We start from the raw sequence: 23977 nt of genomic DNA, 5'->3' as shown, positions 1-23977 counted from the left end.
AACATGCTGAGTAATTTAGTATGGTAAAGGACAGACACCATGAAGGATTCTCATCTGACCCTATTATAGTCAATAGAGTCCTGCAGGCCCCGCTGGAGATAATGAGAGAAATCCGGCACTTTAGTTAATTTCAATATTCTACTCCCGAACTGAGCAATTTAATTAACCAATAGTGATGTGGACAATATGTATTTCTGCTGAAGGCATAGAGACCTCTGTGCTGGCATATATTTATTTAATCTGAGTACATTGTATATTATGGGGCATGTGCAATATGTATGAAGCGTGTGCACTCGGGATATCATTGACTTTCAGTCTGACCTTTAAACATGTCAGCAGTTATGAGGAATGAACTGGACAAAGTACAGCGAGTGTCATTTATACATAAGCAGGTATTAGGGCAGCAGATGCAGACTTGACAGCGACCCTGAGCGTTACTGTGTGTGCCACAACATTTTGGATCCCTCCTATACTGGAGCGTAATCTAGTGTCTTGTATATCTATAATGGGGACTGTGTGCTGTGATCCTGCAGAGGAGCAATAATCCGAAAGGTGAGTTCTAATATGTATTCTGCCTCATTAGGATGTCGGCTTATAAAGTTCCAAGGTTTTTCTACAGTTTAATCCAATATATATATACCGTATATATATATATATATATATATATATATATATATATATATATATATACATATATATATATATATATACATATATATATATATATATATACATATATATATATATATATATGTTCCAGGTTTGAAGCCGGTAAAATATTTATCTTTGGTAAGTGATTATTTCTGTCATTATTGAAATTTCTCCCTCTACTAACCGTGATAATGTTTCTGGAGTAATCTCTAGTTCCGCAGACCCCATCAGCACAGTATAAGTACCATCTGGGGTCTCTGCACACGTTGCGGATTCTGCTGCAGATCCGCAGCGGATTTGGCCCTGTGGATCCGCAGCAGATTCTCCTGCGGTGCACAGTACCATTATAGTCAATGTAAAATCAAAAACAGTGTGCACATGCTGTGTATTTTTCTGCGCAGATTTGCTGCGGTTTTGAATCCGCAGCATGTCAATTCTTTGTGCAGATTCCGCATCGTTTTTACACCTCTTCCATTATAGGAATCTGCAGGTGAAATACGCACAAAAACTGCATTAAATCCGCAGGAAATTTGCACTAAATCTGCAGGTAAAATGCAGGTCATTTTACCTGCGGGTTTAGAAAAATCCTATGTGCTCTGCAGTACTAGTCTCGGTTCACCTATGTGCTCTGCAGTACTAGTCTCGGTTCACCTATGTGCTCTGCAGTACTAGTTTCGGTTCACCTATGTGCTCTGCAGTACTAGTCTCGGTTCACCTATGTGCTCTGCATTACTAGTCTCGCTTCACCTATGTGCTCTGCAGTACTAGTCTCGGTTCACCTATGTGCTCTGCAGTACTAGACTCGGTTCACCTATGTGCTCTGCAGTACTAGACTCGGTTCACCTATGTGCTCTGCAGTACTAGACTCGGTTCACCTATGTGCTCTGCAGTACTAGTCTCAGTTCACCTATGTGCTCTGCAGTACTAGACTCGGTTCACCTATGTGGCCTGCAGTACTAGTCTCGGGTCACCTATGTGGCCTGCAGTACTAGTCTCGGTTCACCTATGTGGCCTGCAGTACTAGTCTCGGTTCACCTATGTGCTCTGCAGTACTAGTCTCGGTTCACCTATGTGCTCTGCAGTACTAGACTCGGTTCACCTATGTGCTCTGCAGTACTAGACTCGGTTCACCTATGTGCTCTGCAGTACTAGACTCGGTTCACCTATGTGCTCTGCAGTACTAGTCTCGGGTCACCTATGTGCTCTGCAGTACTAGTCTCGGGTCACCTATGTGGCTTGCAGTACTAGTCTCGGGTCACCTATGTGGCTTGCAGTACTAGTCTCGGGTCACCTATGTGGCTTGCAGTACTAGTCTCGGGTCACCTATGTGGCTTGCAGTACTAGTCTCGGGTCACCTATGTGGCTTGCAGTACTAGTCTCGGGTCACCTATGTGGCTTGCAGTACTAGTCTCGGGTCACCTATGTGGCTTGCAGTACTAGTCTCGGTTCACCTATGTGGCTTGCAGTACTAGTCTCGGTTCACCTATGTGCTCTGCAGTACTAGTCTCGGGTCACCTATGTGGCTTGCAGTACTAGTCTCGGTTCACCTATGTGGCTTGCAGTACTAGTCTCGGGTCACCTATGTGGCTTGCAGTACTAGTCTCGGGTCACCTATGTGGCATCTATTGTAATCTAACCTTCGCATCTATTAACAATGAGAGTAGGAGAATTTTGCAACGAAAGGCTATTTGCACACGGTGCGTATTCTGTTTAGGAATTTTCCGCGCAGCATTGACTAAATCCGCAGGTCAAATGACCTGCATTTTTCCTGCGGATTTAGTGCTTTTTTTAGTGAGGTTTTACTGCATGTTTGTGCGGTTTTCCACCTGCGGATTTCTAGAATGGAGCAGGTGGAAAACTGCAGCAAAACCGCACAAAAGAAGTGACATGCTGCTTTTTTCATTCTGCACCAAATCCGCGCGGAAAAAAAAGCAGCATGTGCACAGCGGATTTTGTTTCACATAGGCTTTAATGCTACTGTACATCACATGCAGTTCTGCTGTGAATCCGCAGGGCCAAATCCACTGCGGATCCACAGCAGAATCGCACCATGTGCACATAGCCAAAAGAACGTTTTAGATACGGCAAGTATATTTGCCATATTGTTATGGTCACAGAAATCTTTGGGTCTCATCACCTGTTTTTGTTTTCACTTTGGCCATATAATAATTCTGCAACTTCCTTTTTTAGGCCAAGGTCAGACTTGCATGTGCAATGCGAGAGACCGGAGTGTGCGGCTGCATGTATTTCTATGCAGCCGCACACTTCGGTTCCGAGTGCCGGCGGCAGTGCCGGGTATTGATGCGAGAGACTCGCGCGAGTTTCTCGCATTGCACACACAAGTCTGACCCGGGCCTTAGAATTCTGCTTTTGTGCCGTTTTTCTGTTACTCCTCCTAGAAATGTAAACATAAATTGACAACTTTGTGTTACCATTAGGCGGCTGTTCCTTCATTAGAAATGTAAGTGTTTACTGAAGCAGACATATCAGGTGGGATGAAATGTCCGCTATATGAATTTCTAGACGTTCTACTGAGCTTTCATAAACTCCATATAATATTCAAAGTGGCGCTAAGCCATAATGTGGTTTAAAGGGGACAAATAGCACGAAAACATTTCCTGTATTAACATTTGGCTAGATGGGGATCCGGAATCTCCTGTTGCACTCCAGTGCACCATGTCGGTTTGGGTTGTCGCACGTGACCACTACTGCTCTGTATACAGTGGGTACGGAAAGTATTCAGACCCCTTTAAATTTTTCACTTTGTTTCATTGCAGCCATTTGGTAAATTCAAAAAAGTTAATTTTTCTCTAATTAATGTACACTCTGCACCCCATCTTGACTGAAAAAAACAAAAATGTAAAATTTTTTTCAAATTTATTAAAAAAAGAAAAACTGAAATATCACATGGTCAAAAGAATTCAAACCCTTTGCTCAGTATTGAGTAGAGGCACCCTTTTGAGCTAGTACAGCCATGAGTCTTCTTGGGAATGATGCAACAAGTTTTTCACACCTGGATTGGGGATCCTCTGCCATTCTTCCTTGCAGATCCTCTCCAGTTTTGTCAGGTTGGATGGTGAACGTTGGTGGACAGCCATTTTCAGGTCTCTCCAGAGATGCTCAATTGGGTTTAGGTCAGGGCTCTGGCTGGGCCAGTCAAGAATGGTCACAGAGTTGTTCTGAAGCCAATCCTTTGTTATTTTAGCTGTGTGCTTAGGGTCATTGTCTTGTTGGAAGGTGAACCTTCAGCCAAGTCTGAGGTCCAGAGCACTCTGGAAGAGGGTTTTCATCCAGGATATCTCTGTACTTGGCCACATTCATGTTTCCTTCAATTGCAGCCGGTCGTCCTGTCCCTGCAGCTGAAAAACACCCCCATAGCATGATGCTGCCACCACCATGTTTCACTGTTGGGATTGTATTGGGCAGGAGATGAGCAGTGGCTGGTTTTCTCCACACATACCGCTTAGCATTATTACCAAAAAAGTTCTATGTTTGTCTCATCAGACAAGAGAATCTTATTTCTCATAGTCTGGAAGTCCTTCATGTGTTTTTTAGCAAACTCTAAGCGGGCTTCCATATGTCTTGCACTGAGGAGAGGCTTCTGTCGGGCCACTCTGCCATAAGAGCCCGACAGGGGGAGAGCTGCAGTGATAGTTGACTTTGTGGAACTTTCTCCCATCTCTCTACTGCATCTGTGGAGCTCAGCCACAGTGATCTTGGGGTTCTTCTTTACCTCTCTCACCAAGGCTCTTCTCCCATGATTGCTCAGTTTGGCTGGACGGCCAGGTCTAGGAAGACTTCAGGTGGTCCCAAACTTCTACCATTTAAGGATTATGGAGGCCACTGTGCTCTTAGGAACCTGGAGTACTGCAGAAGTTCTTTTGTAGCCTTGGCCAGATCTGTGCCTTGCCACAATTCTGTCTCTGAGCTCCTTGGCCAGTTCCTTTGACCTCATGATTCTCATTTGGTCAGGACTTGATTTGTAAAGGCACACACCTATCAGTTTAATTAAACACAGCTGGACTCCAATGAAGGAGTAAAACCATCTCAAAGAGGATCACAAGGAAATGGACAGCATGTGACTTAAATATGAGTGTCTGAGCAAAGGGTCTGAATACTTATGACCATGTGATATTTCAGTTTTTCTTTTTTAGTAAATTTGCAAAAATTTCTACATTTCTGTTTTGTTTTCAGTCAAGATGGGGTGCAGAGTGTCCATTAATAAGAAAAAAAATGAACTTTTTTGAATTTACCGAATGGCTGCAATGAAACGAGTGAAAAATTTAAAGGTCTGAATACTTTCCCTACACAATGTATATTGTATGTAAACTGCACCCTGTCCTAGTGATTGGTGAGGGTTGAATAATAATAATAATAATAATAATAAAATGTATTATTATTTCTATAGCGCCGACATATTCCGCAGCATTTTACATTTCAGAGGGGACTTGTACAGACAATAGACATTACAGCATAACAATAATCACATAGATCAAAACAGATGCCAAGAGGAATGAGGGCCCTGCTCGCAAGCTTACAGTCTATGAGGGAAAAGGGAGACACGAAAGGTGGGTGGTAACAGTTGCTCTGATTGTATGGACCAGCCGTAATGTTAAGTGTATAACAGTACAGACACAGAGGGCTAATGGATGCATAAAGCATGTGGGAACATGATACGGGGAACCTGGTTATGGTAAAACTTTTGGCTGTGTCACACAGGGATAGATTAGGTTAATGTGTTGAGGCGATAGGCCAGTCTGAATAAATGTGTTTTCAGGGCACGCTTAAAATTTTGGGGATTGGGGACTAATCGTATTGACCTGGGAAGTGCATTCCAAAGAATTGGCGCAGCACGTGTAAAGTCTTGGAGACGGGAGTGGGAGGTTCTGATTATTGAGGATGCTAACCTCAGGTCATCAGCAGAACAGAGGGCACGGGTAGGTTGAAGCAGTGAAGCCCCCAGTGATCCTACATCTAGCACCTCTCGTATTGATAGATGACACATGTTTTTCTTGGGATAACACATTTCATACAGTTTTCATTTTGGATCAAGTTCCTAACACCACTTACTGTAGGGGATATTATGCATCACTTATTAAAAACAATAGGCGATCAATATAATGAAGAAGAGATGGTCTTTGCAAGAGCTGTCAGCACTGGGTGATAAGTGGGTCCTGTGCAGTCTATTCCATACATTATATGCCTAATGCTCTGGACATACACAGTGGCTTGTGAAAGTATTCACTCCCTTGTTTTTTTTTTTGTTTTTTTTTTACCTATTTTGATACATTACAACCTGTGTTTAAACATTTTTGTAATCCGATTTGTGTGTGATGCATCAGCACTAAATAGTCTAAGTTAGTGAAGTGAGAAATTAAATTTATGGCATCAAATAGCTAAAAATGTGCATATGTATTCACCACTTTTGGGATGAAGCCCCTAAAAATTTCTAGTGCAAGCAATTACCTTCATAAGTGACATGATTAGTGACAGGAAGACCCCCTGTGTGCAATCTAAGTGTCACATAGTCGGTCAGTATATACAAAACTTCTTTTGAAAGGCCACAGAGGCTGCAACACCATTAAGATAGAGGCACCAAGACCAAGGGGATCTCCAAACGAGTCCGGGACAAAGTTGGTGGGTTATGGAAAAAAAAAAAATCCCAATCTCTGATGATTTACCCCTCCCCACGCTCCATCAAATCCATTGCTATCAAATGGAAAGCACATGGTATGACAACAACCCTGCATGTAGGCACGTTCTTTACATGAACTGATGCAGGCCCTCAGAAGTGTGACATTACAAGTTGTGAATACTTTCGCAAGCCACCGCATTACAGACTATGCTTGCCACTACCCTCCCTGATCTCCTAGCTGTCATGGACTGTGACATTTACAATTCTTGTAATACTGGGGCACAGGGCAAAGCTATTACTGTCTGGGGTTTTTTTAAGACCCCATGACTGACTGGGCAACCTAGTAACCTGGATTATTAGGCAAAGTTATATATAGGCTGAAGTCTGAGACTTGGACCTGCCGGATAGAAGAAGCAGATCTGCAACTTAATCTTCACATTCCTCTTCTAAATCCTACCATTCCTCCAGTTTGCGAGTTCAGAAGCCTGTGAGGGCTCATCACGTCCTGCAGGGTCAGTCCTAGGTTATGGATGAGGGTGTTTCATGGAAAAAAAAATATATAATTCCTACATGCATGGAGATATCGGGATCTCAGGAGATGAGATTTCAGAGCGCTGAAATATATATATATTTCTATAGTGCCTACATATTACACAGCACTTTACATGATATATATTTCCCATTTAATGTACAGAATTTTAATGTAAAAGAAGGGAGAATCTTCTCTAAATTCTCTTCAGACTGTTTAGTTTTAGGCCTTGACCATCCCCAAGCTGCTTAGTGTTTTATTAGGGCATTTAGTTTGTTGTCTGTCGGGATCATGAGATATTTTCTTCACCAATGAAAGATTAAAAGTAGTCTGTAAATTGGGCACCACCCGTAGGCATCACATCATCTCCCGTGTAGCATGGGGGCAGAGGGCTGCTGAATTTTCACTACACCCTTGAGTAAACCAATAAAGAAACATTACACGTGAGTGTGTGGGAAAGACACCGAGGGCCAGATCTATCTGACAGTAATGCAATTGGTAATATGCTGCTTCCAGTTTTTAGGCATAAATAAATGTGAAAAAGAGGGTAGGGCATCCGAATTCTGTTAGTGACTCACTACTGTAACTATTCTGCCTAGAACAATGTTGGAAAAACAACTTGATGTTATTTGCAGCCTATTCCGCATTCAGTAACAGGGTGTGGGTCCTGTTGGTGCATCACTTTCTGTTTTTTTTTTTTTTTTTTTTTTTAAAGGCAATCCGTCAGCATGTTTTTGCTATGTATTCTGACAACAGGCAGGGGCAAAGACACTGATTCCAGTGTTGTACCACTTGGTTTATTGGGTGCAGTAGTTCAGAAAGAATCAGTTTTCTCTGTTGCAGATTTAGCAGAGCTCAGAATGTTGAACCCTGTGTAACCCCGCCCACACTGCTATATTGACAGAAAGCGGCCAATCAGTGGTGGTTAAGGGTTGGACCAGGAGACACAAGAAACCTAGTCCCCTAGTGACAAGCTCCTGCTGATAAAACACTGATTTTATTGAAACAGCTTAACGCAACCATAGTATGTGCACAGCTCTGCTTCTACATCTTGCTGCTCTCAGATTACGCCACACCTTTCCCACAGAAATCACAGCAAGATCTTGTGCGGTAAGTAGGCTCCATTATAGGCAGCCTACTTACATCTTGGGGTTCCCACTTTTTCTATACTCTGTATTCTTGTATCAAACACTCCCTCCACACTGTCACTTCCAGCTTTAACCCCTTCCCCTCATAGGCAATTTTTCATGTTTTCCTCCAGTTCCAAGAGTCATAATTTTTTATTTTTCCATACACATAGCCATGCACCTACATCTCCACAGCACTGGTCACTACTGAGCATGTGCATAAAGTGCAGCACAGATTCACCTCACCTACATCTCCACAGCACTGGTCACTACTGAGCATGTACATAAAGTGCAGCACAGATTCATCTCATCTATGACTCCACAGCACTGGTCACTACTGAGCATGTGCATAAAGTGCAGCACAGATTCATCTCATCTATGACTCCACAGCACTGGTTACTACTGAGCATGTACATAAAGTGCAGCACAGATTCATCTCATCTACGACTCCACAGCACTGGTCACTACTGAGCATGTGCATAAAGTGCAGCACAGATTCACCTCACCTACATCTCCACAGCACTGCCTCACTACTGAGCATGTGCATAAAGTGCAGCACAGATTCACCTCACCTACATCTCCACAGCACTGGTCACTACTGAGCATGTACATAAAGTGCAGCACAGATTCATCTCATCTATGACTCCCCAGCACTGGTCACTACTGAGCATGTACATAAAGTGCAGCACAGATTCATCTCACCTACATCTCCACAGCACTGGTCACTACTGAGCATGTGCATAAAGTGCAGCACAGATTCACCTCACCTACTTCTCCACAGCACTGCTGAGCATGTACATAAAGTGCAGCACAGATTCACCTCACCTACATCTCCACAGCACTGCCTCACTACTGAGCATGTGCATAAAGTGCAGCACAGATTCACCTCACCTACATCTCCACAGCACTGCCTCACTACTGAGCATGTGCATAAAGTGCAGCACAGATTCACCTCACCTACATCTCCACAGCACTGCCTCACTACTGAGCATGTGCATAAAGTGCAGCACAGATTCACCTCACCTACATCTCCACAGCACTGCCTCACTACTGAGCATGTGCATAAAGTGCAGCACAGATTCACCTCACCTACATCTCCACAGCACTGCCTCACTACTGAGCATGTGCATAAAGTGCAGCACAGATTCACCTCACCTACATCTCCACAGCACTGCCTCACTACTGAGCATGTGCATAAAGTGCAGCACAGATTCACCTCACCTACATCTCCACAGCACTGGTCACTACTGAGCATGTACATAAAGTGCAGCACAGATTCACCTCACCTACATCTCCACAGCACTGCCTCACTACTGAGCATGTGCATAAAGTGCAGCACAGATTCACCTCACCTACATCTCCACAGCACTGCCTCACTACTGAGCATGTACATAAAGTGCAGCACAGAATCATCTCAGCTAAAAGCAGAGATCCTTAGATGAGGAACAGACGTTTATAGGACATTTCATAACTTTCCCAAATTCTGATGAGAAAATTCACAGAACATCCTGCATTGAACTACTGTACCTATTTCATTATATATTTTAGGAGTCGGTCCATTTTATACCTACTTCACCAAAATGGACACCAACTCCTCATGACAACTCCATCGACGTCCTGCGATCACGTCTCTGGTGCGCCAATGGGAGCATACAATGACATGCCTCATGCTAGTGCATGTTAAATGCTGCTGTCAGAAATTAACAGTGAGATTTAACAGGTTAACATAAGTGGGGGGATAATGCTGGCTCGGTACATGATCCCGCATCAAAGGCAGGGACACAACCTTTGACATACAAGTGCGTCAAAGGTTGTTATGGGGTTAAGGAACAGTTCTATCTGGCGGTATCATCCAGTCTCAAGCTTAAATTATTACCCGACTGTCCTCATGGCCAGTATATGTATATCCAGATCTGCTCTTCTCACAAGTCACTATTTGCAGACCTGCTGTTTGTAGGTGTTACCATCTTTCTGCATTAACACCAGGTCTAGCAAACAGCCAAAAGCCGCACATCTTGGGCCTGCAAACTATACTTGATATAGCGAGACATATTATGCTTAAGACGAGATTGGTGTACATGGTTTACTTTAGGTAAAGCTTGAAATAAGTGTATAACGTAATTAAAAGCACCAATTGTTACTCAAGTCTAAGGCTACAACCCTAGAAATCTCCAATTAGATAGTTCATAAAATCATAGAATGGTAGAGTTGGAAGGAACCTCCTGGGCAATCTGGTCCAACCCCCTGCTCAAAGCAGGATTCGCTAAATCATCCCAGGCAGATGTCTGTCCAGCCTCTGTTTGAAGACTTCCATTGAAGGAGAACTCACCACCTCTCGTGGCAGCTTGTTCCACTCATTGATCATCCTAACTGTCAAAAAGTTTTTTCTAATATCTAATCTGTGTCTCCTCCCATTCAGTTTCATCCCATTGCTTCTAGTCTTTCCTTGTGCAAATGAGAATAAAGATGATCCTTCTACAATGTGACAGCCCTTGAGATATTTGTAAACAGCTATCAAGTCTCCTCTCAGTCTTCTTTTTTGCAAGTTAAGCATCCTGTTAGGCTATGTGCACACGTTGCGGATTCCGCTGCGGGTTTTTCCGCGCAGAAACGCAGGTAAAGTGACCTGCGGTTTTGCCCTGCGGTTTCACACCTCTACTATGTTAAAGGTGTGAATCCGCTGCGGAAACCGCACAAACAATTGACATGCTGCGGTTTGTAAACCGCGGAAAAAACCGCAGCGTGAGCACAGCGTTTTTGAAACCCCATAGGGTTTCATTGTACTGTACCATGTCAGCGGAACTGCTGCGTTTCCGCAGGGCCAAAACCGCAGCGGAAACGCAGCAGAATCCGCAACGTGTGCACACAGCCTAACCATTCCTCATAGGACATGGTTTTCCGACCGGTCACTATTTCGGTCGCTCTTCTCTGAACTTGCTCCAGTTTGTTGATGTCATTTTTAAAATGTGGTGCATAAAACTAGACACAGTATTCCAGATGAGGTCTGACCAAAGAGGAGTAGAGGGAAATAATGACTTCACGTGATCTAGACTGTATGCTTCTGTTAAAACATCCCAGAATTGTATTTGCCTTTTTTTGCTGCTGCATCACACTGTTGACTCATGTGCAGTCTGTGATCTATTATATACCCAAGTCTTATTCACATGTCCTGTTGCTTAGCCCTATTCCTCCAATTTTGTGTATGATTTTTTCATATTTTTAGTTGGGGAAGTTGATTAGAGGCCTCCGTTCTTTGTTTTGGTTTTAACCGCTGGGTTTATTTCTGTTTCTGTTTCCATCTGTATCAGTAATTTCACAAGTATACCGGCAATAAGTTTGCAGGTTACATACATACATTTTCTGATGTGTCAACCACCGTCCTCCTTCAAGTTAAATCTCCTATTAGTCAGCCTTTGTAAATGATACTTTGTATAACATCCGCCATGATCATCGCTGTGATGTATGCTTCCTTCTGCGAGTGTTGTAATGGAGCCGGCTAAGTTGAGCGCACTGGAAATGACAATTTACAGTAATCAAGAAACTTCTTTTTAATATGTTTTTTTCCCCATTAACCACAAAGAAAGGATTTTATGTACAGAACATCTTTTTATGATGGCAGTACATGATATAATCTCAAAATAAGCCATACACAGCTGTACAAGATAACCGCTATAGTCACAAGTTTCAGAGATCCAAATAGTAGGGATCTTTTAAAGGGAAACTGTCATGTTGAAAATGGGATCTAAACTGTAGGCAGAATGTTATAGGAGCTGATATATAATTTCTTTCAGTCTAAGTTTGATTTTGTTTATTGAAATCCCTGTTGTTTGCGGTCCTTTTCAGTGATTGACAGTCTTCCTGTATCACTGCATAAAGAGATGGCTTTCGATCAGAGTACGACCGCCCACTGGACTCCTGTCCATACAAACACCAGGGATTTCAATGTATAAAATATGAGTTATACTGAATCTTTACAAATCTATTTAATATTCTACCCACCTTCTTCTCTATACCTTGCGGTGCACAGATTCATAACCTTACAGCTGACTTATGCTTTCCAACCCACGGGCAGCATAAGAAGACTCTGGCTCTATCATTACAGCCAGGTATGTTTTTACTCTGAGCTACGGTATGCTCGATCTACAGTCCATTTATTATCTATGGGACTACAAGAGAAAGCAGAACACAGCACTTAGCTGTTTCCGACAGTCCCATAGACTATGAATGGAGCAGAGATTTACCCCCTTAACGAACGCCGATACACCTTTCAACGGCGGCAGATAAGGGTACTTATGCCTCAGCGCCACTTTTTATCGGCGCTGAGAAATAAGTGAATAGCGCCCCGCAGATCTGGAGTTTCTCTGGGGTCTCAGCTACCTCCGGTAGCCGAGACCCCAGAGAACATGATTCGGGTTGGTTTTTACCAACCCCAGTGTTGCGATCACCGTTATTAATGAAATAATGGCGACCGCAAAAAATAAAGTCCGATTTCACATTTATTTTCTCTCTCCTCTGATGTGATCGCACTTCAGAGGAGAGAGAAATGGGGTTCCCCGATTTCCCATCCAGTACCTCCGGTGTCCCTGGACCCTCCTGCATCCCCCCTGTGATGTCCCCCGGCCGTCGGCGTCTTCCTCCTGGAAGACAATGGTGGGCGCATGCGCCGTGTGCCCGCTGAGTTCTGCCGGCCGGAACCCGGCAACAATATAGAGAGCCTGGGGGGGGGGGCGTAACTAAGCGAACACCAGACTGTTCACTAGAGCCTCTGATGTTGAAGTTAGACTTGGCTCCCGATGAATGAAGCGATCTCTCATTTTTCCAACAAAAATATTTTTTTTAGGGACCACCTCACATTTGAAGCGAGTTCGAAGGGTCAATATAACAGAAAATACCCAAAAGTAACACCATTTTAAAAACTGCACACATCAAGGTGGGCAAAACTACATTTAAGAAGTTTATTAACCCTTCAGGGCTTCACGAGAATTAACGCAATGTGGAAGGAAAAAATGAACATTTTACTTTTTTCACCAAAAAATTAATTGGGAACAATATTTTTTTATTTTCACAAGGGTATCAGGAGAAAATGGAGGACAAAATTTGAAGAAAAAAAAAAAAAGGAGACGAAAGTCAGCTTACCGGTCTGTAGTCCAATTACCAAGCCAGCTAACGCAACGCCCACCACGGATTGTGGTGAGTTGTCACAGAGAACTTCAGAGGGCAAGAAAGAAAAAAAAAAAGATCCAGCTTAGGGCAAAGCGGCTGAAATCTCAATAAATCTTTATTGGACAATTTTAAAATTCCATGAAAAATTGTTCATGCAGACACATATTCACACCAGTGCAGAACGATCGACGTGTTTCAACTAAACAGTCTTAAGACCCTTTTACACTTAGCGATGCACCAGCGATCCCGACAACGATACGACGCTTTCAGGATCGCTGGTGCATCGCTAAATGATCGCTAGTGAGCTGCCAAACAGGCAGATCTCACAGCGATGCAGCAGCGATACAGTGGTCGTTACTTACCTTTCAGACGCGGCGATCCTGACGTCCTCCCGCCCGCCTCCACACGTCGCTCGTCGGCGCCGCAGGAAGCGCCCGACGAGAAATGGAGCCGGACATTCTCGCACAATCAGCGATGGATAGCGGGGGAGCCGGTCGGAGGTAAGTATCACACATAGCGATATCGCTATCCCGTCACAAAATCGGTGACGTTATAGCGATATTGCTAGCGATATCGCTATGTGTAAAACCCCCTTTACTGATGATCTATCACATATCAAGAAAGAGATCTATATATCATACATATAAAGTGCTGATTGGACAAATAACTAAAAATGCAAATAGCAGATAACCAATACAATGAAGGTCAAAGAAAAGCAAGAAAGCCAGTACCAAACACAAACTTCTCCAGACATATAATGGATATACATAATAAATTCTCAAACAATAAATACCGCATTTAGATTTTAATATTGTTTTATAAGATCCTGTCTAGCATTCAAACCGTGAGGAATCCTAGTATCTAACATAAACATCCAATATAGCTCACGGTTTAGAAGTTTTTGTTGTAAATTACCCCCTCTAAGAGGTTTTGTGAATTTTTTTCGATTCCACAGAATCTAAAATTAGATAAATTTCCTCCTATGCACATTAAGAAAATGTTTAGAAACAGCAGAGGCTAAAAAAATGGATTTGTAAATTTTGTTAGGAAAATGAGATCGCTGGTCAACTTTTAACCTCTATAACGTCCTAACCAAAAAAAAATGTTTCCAAAATTGTGCTGATGCAAAGTAGACATGTGGGAAATGTTACTTATTAACTAATTTGTGTGACACCACTCTCTAATTTAAGGGTACAAAAATTAAGTTTGAAAATAGCGAAATTTTCCAAATTTATGCCAATTTTCTGTTTGTTTGTTTCTTGCATAAATAAACGCAAGTTATCCCGAAGAAATGTTACCACTAACCTGAAGTACAATGTCACAAAGAAACTTTCTCAGAATCAGTGGAATCCGTTGGAGCGTTCCAGAGCTATAACCTCATATACTGACGGTCAGAATTGTAAAAATTGGCCTGGTCATTAAGTACCACATTGTCTCTGTCACTAATGGGTTAACATGTTGACAGGGTTCTGCATTGCCCCATTCTCAGGATCACTTTATTTGTTTATTTGCCTATGAGTTCAGCAGTGTAGGCTTCTCACAAGACCGGTGTGATTGTGTCTGATTTGTGACACTCCGTAGCCGGGAATCCCAGATGAAGTGCGCTCTTAGCTGCAGCTATATTTATCCATCCATGCTGGGCTCGGGCACCTCGGGGTGTGTTCCCGTAAGGATGAAACCTAATATATTACACAACATAGCAGACATGCCCAGCTGCTAGTAATACACACCAGTGTTGTATGCCTGAAAGTAACCTATGGCAATGATCAATTTAAAGCAGCAATCAAAGGCTATTTACAGTATGGGTTTCAGGATGGTGCTCCAGATATAAAATAGTTACTTACACTCCTTTGACTCTGTAGCTGAAAAATTTATCAAACAATTTCTTAGACACCAAACTTAATTAAAGGTGGTTCTCCAGGACTTTAACATTGGTGTCCTATCCTTGGGATAGGTCATCAATGTCTGATCGGTGGGGGCGCGACATCGGTAATCTCACCAATCTGCTGCTCTGGCGCCTGCACACCACATTTTCATTAACAGTATAGTGACCGCAGCCGAATATAGCACATCCACTCCCTATTCTCTGGATATGCAGTATCCATACAGCTGACGGAGCTGTGCTGTTCCTACTGTGCAGTTTTGGCTACCATTTACATATAAAGAAAAACGTGGATTTCTCTGGAAAAAAACCTTGGATCGCAGATATGAAAGTATAATTTGATTCAGCTTCCTATGACTTACATGCCCTTATAGACGGCTTAGGAGGGGTGATTATACTGACAGATTAGCTTTCATGGTATTTAGACAGTGTTTCCCCTCGTCGTTAGCCACAGCAGACTCCCCCTCCCAATCTCACCCTTACATCAGAGCTCTATCAGTATTTACAACCTCTACTCTTTGCAAGTTGTAGTCACAGTATAAGGGTACCGTTACACTTAGCGACGCACCAGCGATCCCGACAACGATACGACCTGGTAAGGATCGCTGGTGAGCTGTCAGACAGATATACTCACCGACGCAGCAGCGATCCATACAACGACCTCGGCGGTCGTTGGTATCTTGTCACATAGCGGCTATTCAGACGACTCCCGCCTGCGTCCTTGTGTTCTGCATCGCCAACGAGGTCGCTCGTTGGCGTCAAACACTGCGATGCTTGCTGGCCAGCGGGACACCAACGATGAAAAAATGGCCCAGGCCATTCGAGCATGATCAGCGAGATCGCAGCGGTGGCGTGTCACATGTAGCGAGATCGCTGTTGCATCACAAAATCGGTGACACTTTAGAGATCTCGCTATGTGAGAAAGGGCCTTAAGGCTAGGTTCACATTTGCGTATGGAGGAGCTGCGGAGGGCTGCAGACTTCCTCCATGAAACTCTGCCCACTGCCACACTTCCTCTGGTCAGCTCCACCTACGTCCACATACTACTTCATGCAGCCTGCGTACCCTATCTTTAACATTGGGTATGCAGGTCGTGCGGATGTATGCGGATGCCTCCACATGAATCGTTTTGACCATGCATCAACGGCATAAAATTCAAACATGATGCATTTGATGCGGGTTGCCGCATCGTCAAGACGACGCATGCGGACGACCTGCATACCCAATGTTAGAGAGGGTACGCAGGCCGCATGCAGAAGTATGCGGACGTACGCGGAGCTGACCGGAGGAGGTGTGGCAGTGGGTGGAGCTGACCGGAGGAAGTCTGCAGCTCGCCCATCCGCAAATGTGAAGCCAGCCTAACTCCTGAGCAGTAATAACATACTTGTTCTTCACAGCATTTTTTAGATTGCATTGCCCTTATGTTTGACTACCTTGAGGGTTTAGGGCAGGGGTGTGAAAACTCCGGTGCACAGGACATTTATGGCCCGCAACGTCCTTTTGTCCAGCCCCCGGGAAGATTGCTGGGGACCGCAGTACTCGGTCCAGGGATCACAGAGCTCAGGCCGACCACTTTAATTGCTCCTGATGCTGCATGCACGTACTGCGCACTCCTGTGATGTATATACTCCAGTCCCAGCATCTCCTCTAATGTATATGCTGCAGCTCCAGTGTCTCCTATGTGATGTATATCGAGCAGTCTCTGTGTCTTCTATGTTATGTATGCTGCAGACCCCCTACTGTCTTAGTTCTATATACAGGTGCTCCTCACAAAATAAGAATATCATCAAAAAGTTAATGTATTTCAGTTCTTCAATACCAAAATTGAAACTCAGGCTGTGTGCACATCATGCGTTTTTGATGCGTTTTCGCATTTCTTTTCTGCTCGCAAATGGGCCAAAAACGCTATGGAATCCTTATGCAAGCTAATTGAATGACCATCCTGAAGTGTTGTGCGCAAGGTCAGTAAATTTGAAGTGCGTTTTTTTTTGTTTTTTGCAGCATGTCAATTCTTTGTGTGTTTCTGTAGTGTTTTTCACCCATTGACTTCGATTTGAGTCAGTCAAATCCGCAGCAAAAGCGCAGGTATAAAAATGTTTGCGGATTTGCTGAGTTTTTGTTTGCATTTTTACCGGCTTCCTATGGTGTTTCCCAAGCTGTCAACTGTGTAACAGCATGGGAAACACCGGCGCGGTGGTTCTTATCGGCGGTATTGCTGCTGTACAGAGCGCTGCGGGGTCATGCTGTCAATGTCGGCGTGACCCCGCAGCTGTGACCTGCGGTAAAAAGCTTACCGCAGGTCAGCAGGCATGGACTGATGAGTCTTCTGCTTGCATCGGCCTACGTCTGTTGTCACTGATAAAAGAGACAGCAGGTGCCACTGATGGGAGATGTAGTCTCATCAGCCGGTGTCTGTGCTCACAGTTAAAAAAAAAAAAAAAAAAAAAAAAGTAAAATAATTACATGCATATTAAAATTAAAAATTATACTCACCTGACACCAAATCTCCGATGCCCTCGTCTCCTAGAAAAAATGTGAAATAATAAACCACCATATAATCGCCTGTCTGTCGTACTCCACGTAATCCCGCATGTCCCTCGGCTATCTCACGTGTATAACAGCCACATCGGGAGATATGACTGCTCTACCTGGTCGCAGGCGATACACTGACAGGAGGTAGTCTCTCCTGCAGGGTATCACTGAGCTGCCATGAGAGTGGTCACCAGAGTTCATCAGCTGATGAGATTCTGGTGCTCTCACGGCACCACTGTGTGAGAACTTTCTTACGGCAGCTCAGTGCTATACACTGCGGGAGCGATTACCTCCTGTCAGCTGGCGATACACTGACTTTGAGAGCAGTCACATTAGTGACTGCTCTCAAAGTCCTCAGGATCATTGTGGGACTGTCAGAGACACCGCACTGAACTTGCTCAGTGAGCCAGTGCGCGTGCCCTGAGTAAAGCGAAAGCGTGCTCAAAGCTACCTGTGGAGCGGGCAGCAACCGAATAGATGCGTACTTCAGAGCCGCAGGACCTGAAGCACGTGACTGCTAGAGGCGTGGCCTAAACTCCACAGAGCTAGGAGCTGCAAGACAATTCTTAGCAGAGTAACTGCGAGACAAAGTTACCCAGGGGCATAGACAGTGAGAATAGTCAGGACGTAGCCAATGAGTCACACACAGAGATAACTGCAAGGTACCAAAGGGGCGAGCAGAGAGTAGTCAGGTCACAGGCAATGAGTCATACACAGATAATAACGCAGTACAAAATCAACAGGCAAACTCACAACGGGAAACAGCCGGGTCAGGACCATATAAACAAGCAATAGCAACAAACAGGCACACGGGGGTCAGCACACTAGGCCAAAGGCAAAAGTATAACTGGCAGGAATTGAAGCTACCCAGGGGTTTATGAAGCTCTCCCAGAACCAGAAAGAGGCCACAATCATTAACCCCAAGTGTGCAGGTCAAAACCTGCACAGAGCTCCAGACATTAACCCCCGATGTGCAGCGCAAAAACCTGCACTGGGATCATGACAGGGACATTATGGATTTTCTTCTCTGCGGACAGGTGAGGAATATTGTGGTTTATTTTTATTGCAGGAAATATTGGCGTCAGTGGATTAGGCATTCGGTGAATATGGTTTAATTAAGATTCATTAAAGGAGTCTGTGTCATTATTTCAAATAAGGACTTAATTCTGGGTGTGTGTTTTTTTTTTTTTTTTGTTTGTTTTTTTTTATATATAATATCACTATGTGTTTACCAATGGATAGGTGTCTTATAGATGCCTCTCTATTACTAACCTGTGGGCTTGATGTCACCTGACAATACAAAGATGACATCAACCCCACAAATATGAACCCCACGTGCCACTGCTACAGGGCAAGTGGTAAGAGCAAGGCTAAGTGCCAGATTTGGCGCATCGTATAGATGCGCCTTTTCTGGGGTGTCTGAGAGCTGATGTTTTTAGTTTGGGAGGGGGTCAATATCCCTGGCCCCCTCCAAGGCTATTAATATTAGCTCACAGCTGTCTGCCTAACCTTTACTGGTTAGATTTTATAGGGGGACCCTATGTCAATTTTTTTCTGGGATCCCCCTGTATACGAGTCAGTAAAAGCTAAGCAAACAACTGTGAGCTGATATTAATAGCGTGGCAACCTTTATGGCTATTGGCTCCTTCCCAGAATATTAAAATCAGCCCTCAGCCGTCGGCTTTTCCTCCGCTGGTTATTAAAATTACGCAGGAGCCCACTTAATTTTTTTTTTTTCCTTTTCTTTAAAATTAACAGTTGCTGTTAGGCTGTAACCAATGTACATTCGTTCTGTTAATGCTCCTACATAGGCTGGTGACAATGTGTAGGTTTGTGTGTTTGTGTTTACTTATCGGCTTAGTAATGAGGGTGTCGGGCTGACACCTTTTCATTACTAAGCCTAGGGCTTGATGTCAATGACAGCTGCTGACACCAAGTCCTACTCCCATTACCCTAATGCCACACTGCATCAGCTTGAAAAAGGTGGTATTGAACCAAGAAATGACATCACAAAACTTTTGTTTTAAATATTTTTATTTAGCTAAAAAAAAGCCTTCATTGCTGTACAAAAACACATGCAAAAAACTGCATACAAAAATGCGCACTTTTTTGCCGCTAAAAGATGCAGAAACCTTGCATCCTGCAAGCAAATACCCAACGTCAGCACCTAGCCTCATATATTATATAGAGTCATTACAAACCATGATCTATTTCAAGTGTTTATTTCTGTTAAGCTTGATGATTATGGCTTACAGCCAATGAAAACCCAAAAGTTATTATCTCAGTAAATTAGAATAATTAACAGAAAACACCTGCAAACGCTTCCTAAGCGTTTAAAAAGGTCCCTTAAGGGGGTTTTACACATAGCGATATCGCTAGAACGTCACCGATTTTGTGACGTTTTAGCGATATTGCTAGCGATATCGCTATGTGTGATACTTACCTCCGACCGGCTCCCCCGCTGTCTGTCGCTGATCACACGAGATCGGGCGGCTCCATTTCTTGTCGTCAGCTTCCTGCTGGGCTTCCTGCTGGCGCCGACGAGCGACACGTGGAGGCGGGCGGGAGGACGTCAGGATCGCTGTGTGTGAAAGGTAAGTATCGTGCGCTGCGTCGCTGCTGCATCGCTGTGAGATCTTTCTGTGTGAAAGCTCACTAGCGATCATTTAGCGATGTACCAGCGAACCTGACCGGGTCGGATCGCTGGTGCATCGCTAAATGTAAAAGGGCCTTTAGTCTCTTTAGTAGTCTAAACGATCATGGGGAAGACTACTGACTTGACAAATGTCCAGAAGGCAGTTATTGACACACTCCACAAGGAGGATAAGCCACAAAGGGTCATTGCTAAAGATGCTGGCTGTTCAAGGAGTTGACGGTTGCAAGAGTCATTGCTTCAAGAGCCACCAGGCACAGACATATCCAGGATATTGGCTACAAGCATCTCATTCCTTGTGTCAAGCCACTCAAGGTCAATAGACACCTTCAGAAGCATCTTACCTGGGCCAAGGAGAAAACGAATGGGACTGTTGCTCAGTTGTCCAATGTATTTCTTTCAGATGAAAGTAAATTTTGCATTCCATTTGGAAATCAAGGTCCCAGAGTCTGTAGAAAGAGTGGTGAGGCACACAGTCCAAGCTCTATGAGGTCTAGTGTGAAGTTTCCACAATCCGTGATGGTTTGGGGAGCCATGTCATCTGCTTGTATAGGTCCACTGTGTTTTATCATGACCAAAGTCAATGCAGCTGTGTACCAGGAAATTTTGGAGATGGAAATTTCATTCTCCAGCAGGACGTAGCACCTGTCCACGCTGCCAAAAGTACCAATACCTGGTTTAAAAAAAAAAAACGCATCCTGCACTTGATTGGACAACAAACTCGCCTGACCATAACCCCTAGAGAATCTATGGGGTATTGTCAAGAGGAAGATGAGACACCAGGCCCAACAATGCATATAAGCTGAAGGCAACCTGGGCTTTCATAACACCTCAGCAGTGCCACAGGCTGATCGCCTCCGTGCCACACCGCATTGATGCAGTAATTGATTCAAAAGGTGCTCCGACCGAGTATTGAGTGCATTTACTGAACATACAATTCAGTAGGCCAACATTTCAGATTTTAAAATCATTTTTTCTCTAGCAACCTTCCACGCCAGCATAGGAGGTTGTCTCCACTCCCTAATTGGGGACAGGAAGCACAAAGAGGTTAAAAGGTCCCTCCCACCTCCCTCTCACCAGTGTCTTTCCTATCCCCCATGGGGCATGGAGAGGTTAAGGGGTATGCTGCGTGGCCGGCTGCTGCAGTGTACCTGATGGATCTAAATGGCTGGGCAGTGGTGGTCGGTGGTTCTGCCTTCCCTCCTCCGTGCTGCTCCTGTCTTCTTGAAATTCGGGACCTTGCTGGCCCTCATGCTCTCTCTCGGGGGGTAAAGCGGGCCAGTGATCCCCGACCGGAGGCCTCCCGCAGCTCTCCGGTCTCTCCTCATCCTGCACGCGCGGCTGTCGGCGTCCCGGAAGTGACGTCACGCGCGGTCACTTCCGGGGTATACGTTCTATGATGGAGCGCAGGGACTTCTGGCCATGGCGGCCCCCGGTCAGCCGACAGCGCGCGGAGCACGCCAGCGGGGCTGTGCCTGCTCCGGACCCTGGAAGGGGAAAAAAAGAATGAACAAGCGGGTGCAGATGATCTCTGACTACCTCTTAATTCTGAAATTGACAGGAGGCGAGGACAATGACTCCATCGGTGACAGGGCGCTGGCATCGCCTGTCACAACAACCACACGGGTCCCCCTAGACTGTGAGTACCAACACCGCTGGAACGGCGCCAGTACGGGAGGTGAGTATAAGCTTCATTATTTTATGGGGGCCATGAGAGGGGTATGACAAGCAGTTGTCCGAATAGTGGACAACTTCTTTAACTGTTTGATCAAAATATGGCAGGATAAATTTCAAGTTGATAATTTTTGTACGGCCCCCGAGTGATAGTATAAATATCCAAATGAAGTTCCCCACCCCTGGGTTAGGGGTTTTGGGTGTTTGAATTCCTCACTGCCCTGTAACTCTGCTTGTATAATGCAGTAACCAAACGTGGCCTTAGAACTCCAGAAGACATGACCAGCATCTTATGCACATACCAGGTGGGGTCTCCCTAATTTTCAGTAATTCTTTGGCCCTTACAGGGCCTTTGGAGTAGAAGGATTGAGGAATAGATTGGGACTCTTTGATCACTGTCATTAACCACTGTCCTCTCCTTACTTTCCATCGGTAAATGTGTCTTCATCCTCCTACATGATTTTTTAATAACAGTGGAAAACAAGCATATGTACTTTTCAGCATAACAGTAGCACAGCTGTATTGGTGATGAATTGCTTATCTTTTCAATAGGTGGATAGAAAACCTATGATAGATCTATACGGACCTCCACAACACACCCTCTTATATCTACGTAATGGAGCTTCAGAACACGACAAAGCTTGGTTCTCGCAAGAGAAGAAAAGATGTCTTGGGTCCCAATGGGATAACAGATGAAGAGTCTTTGCCTACAAAGATTCCCCGTCAAATGACAGTAAGTATTACTGTTTTTATTGCAACATTTTCAGAAATTGACATGTACTTAAAGGGGGCGTTCTATAAAAAATTGCCAGTGTGATAATATATAAAATAACTGCATTGTCAAATCCTGTGCAATCTCAACAGTGCTGCTGTCATCCCACCTGTCCTGCAACTTGTCACTCATCATTCACGCGAGATCAGAAGACAATCACTGGTTTCCATAGTCAAGTGCTATACGTTGTAGAATCAGCTATAAGGCCTGTGATTGGCTGCAGCAGTCACATGAATGATGTATTACGTGACCAGCTGAAGGATTACATACAAGAACCGCAATGCTGGATTGGTAATTATCAGAGTGGAATAACCATTACATTATTATGTACTCATATTGCCTAAAAAAATCACAGAAAACCCTTTTAACCTTCCTTTTTGCATACCTAATGTATTTCCTGATTATGAAGCAAGCTGCTGTGCTTGTCTAACATTCCTTTTAAGGTGATAGGTTCCTATGTTGTCTGAATTGTAACTTATTTTATATTCACTCCTTTGGAGTCACAGCGCTTAGTGTTAAGACACAAATAGAAGAACCTGGTGGTACCTTTTAGTTGCTCTTGTTGCAGGCTTCCCACTTAAACAAATCAGACCTCCTGCTTTACCCTGAAGAGGGGCAAGTGCCCCAAAACACCTGCCTGGTTTGGCTTTTTATCCTAAGTCATGTGACAGCTCATTAAAGGGGTTGTCCACTACTAAGACAACCCCTTATTGCTCCTGCACCCCATCAGGTATTGCTAAGGGGAGTCTGTTCTTTAGCCAAAGTGAGAAAATATTGTTTGCAAGTCATAGATTCTTGTAGAAGTCCCTACCCCAGTGTGCTGGCCATTCCAGAGTGAAGTGAAGTGTCCTCGTACTAATGATTGAGAGAAAAGCAAACCTGGAGGACACTTTATAATGTAATGTTAAAGGAAAAAGTAGGAAACTTTACCCTAAAGTTTGCGCAAATAAAGCCTTGCACTTGTGAACCACGGCACATTCCGCAGCCGGCAGCGGCTCATGTCTCTTGCCAATAAAGGTTTGTTCTTGTTGAAATTCACCATGTCCAAATCTTTTTCTTCCCTGACAAAGGCCCAACAAACAAGCTCAACATTCAATACATTTTAGGTTGTCGGCAGTCCCATCAGAATTGGAGGGTTCAGCTGATCTTCGTGTAATATGTGGTCTGTCCACTGCAAAACAGTACATCCAATGGTGGAGAGGGGTTGTGTGTTCTAGTCCCGAGAAGGAGGTTGTGAGTTCTAGACCCCTGGCTTGGATGCGGCGATAAGTCTCATTGTGGGCCCCAGATTATCACCCTGTAGCTGTAAAATGTGATAATGCAAAAACATTTAATCATTTTAAAGGAATCCTAGTTTGG

The 23977-nt window shown here is 44.1% G+C and overlaps 1 protein-coding gene across 2 annotated transcripts in view; it reads left to right on the top strand.

Moving 5' to 3' along the window:
- The window catches only part of PCYT1A (phosphate cytidylyltransferase 1A, choline), a 48461-nt gene that overhangs the window by 4764 nt on the left and 19720 nt on the right, over positions 1 to 23977 (top strand). Inside the window, exons 1-2 of one of the 2 annotated variants that reach the window (XM_073589373.1) lie at positions 403 to 552; positions 22399 to 22579. In XM_073589373.1, the coding sequence (XP_073445474.1) occupies positions 22463 to 22579 (117 nt within the window). In that variant the 5' untranslated portion in view covers positions 403 to 552; positions 22399 to 22462. Of the gene's footprint in view, positions 1 to 402; positions 553 to 22398; positions 22580 to 23977 lie in introns of those variants that run through there. The other variant, XM_073589372.1, reaches the window with a different exon arrangement.

This window comes from Dendrobates tinctorius, unplaced genomic scaffold, assembly GCF_039654945.1.
Source record: "Dendrobates tinctorius isolate UK_male_01 unplaced genomic scaffold, ASM3965494v1 ptg000107l, whole genome shotgun sequence".
Classification (NCBI taxonomy): domain Eukaryota; kingdom Metazoa; phylum Chordata; class Amphibia; order Anura; family Dendrobatidae; genus Dendrobates; species Dendrobates tinctorius.
This window is presented reverse-complemented; position numbering and strand designations above follow the sequence as displayed.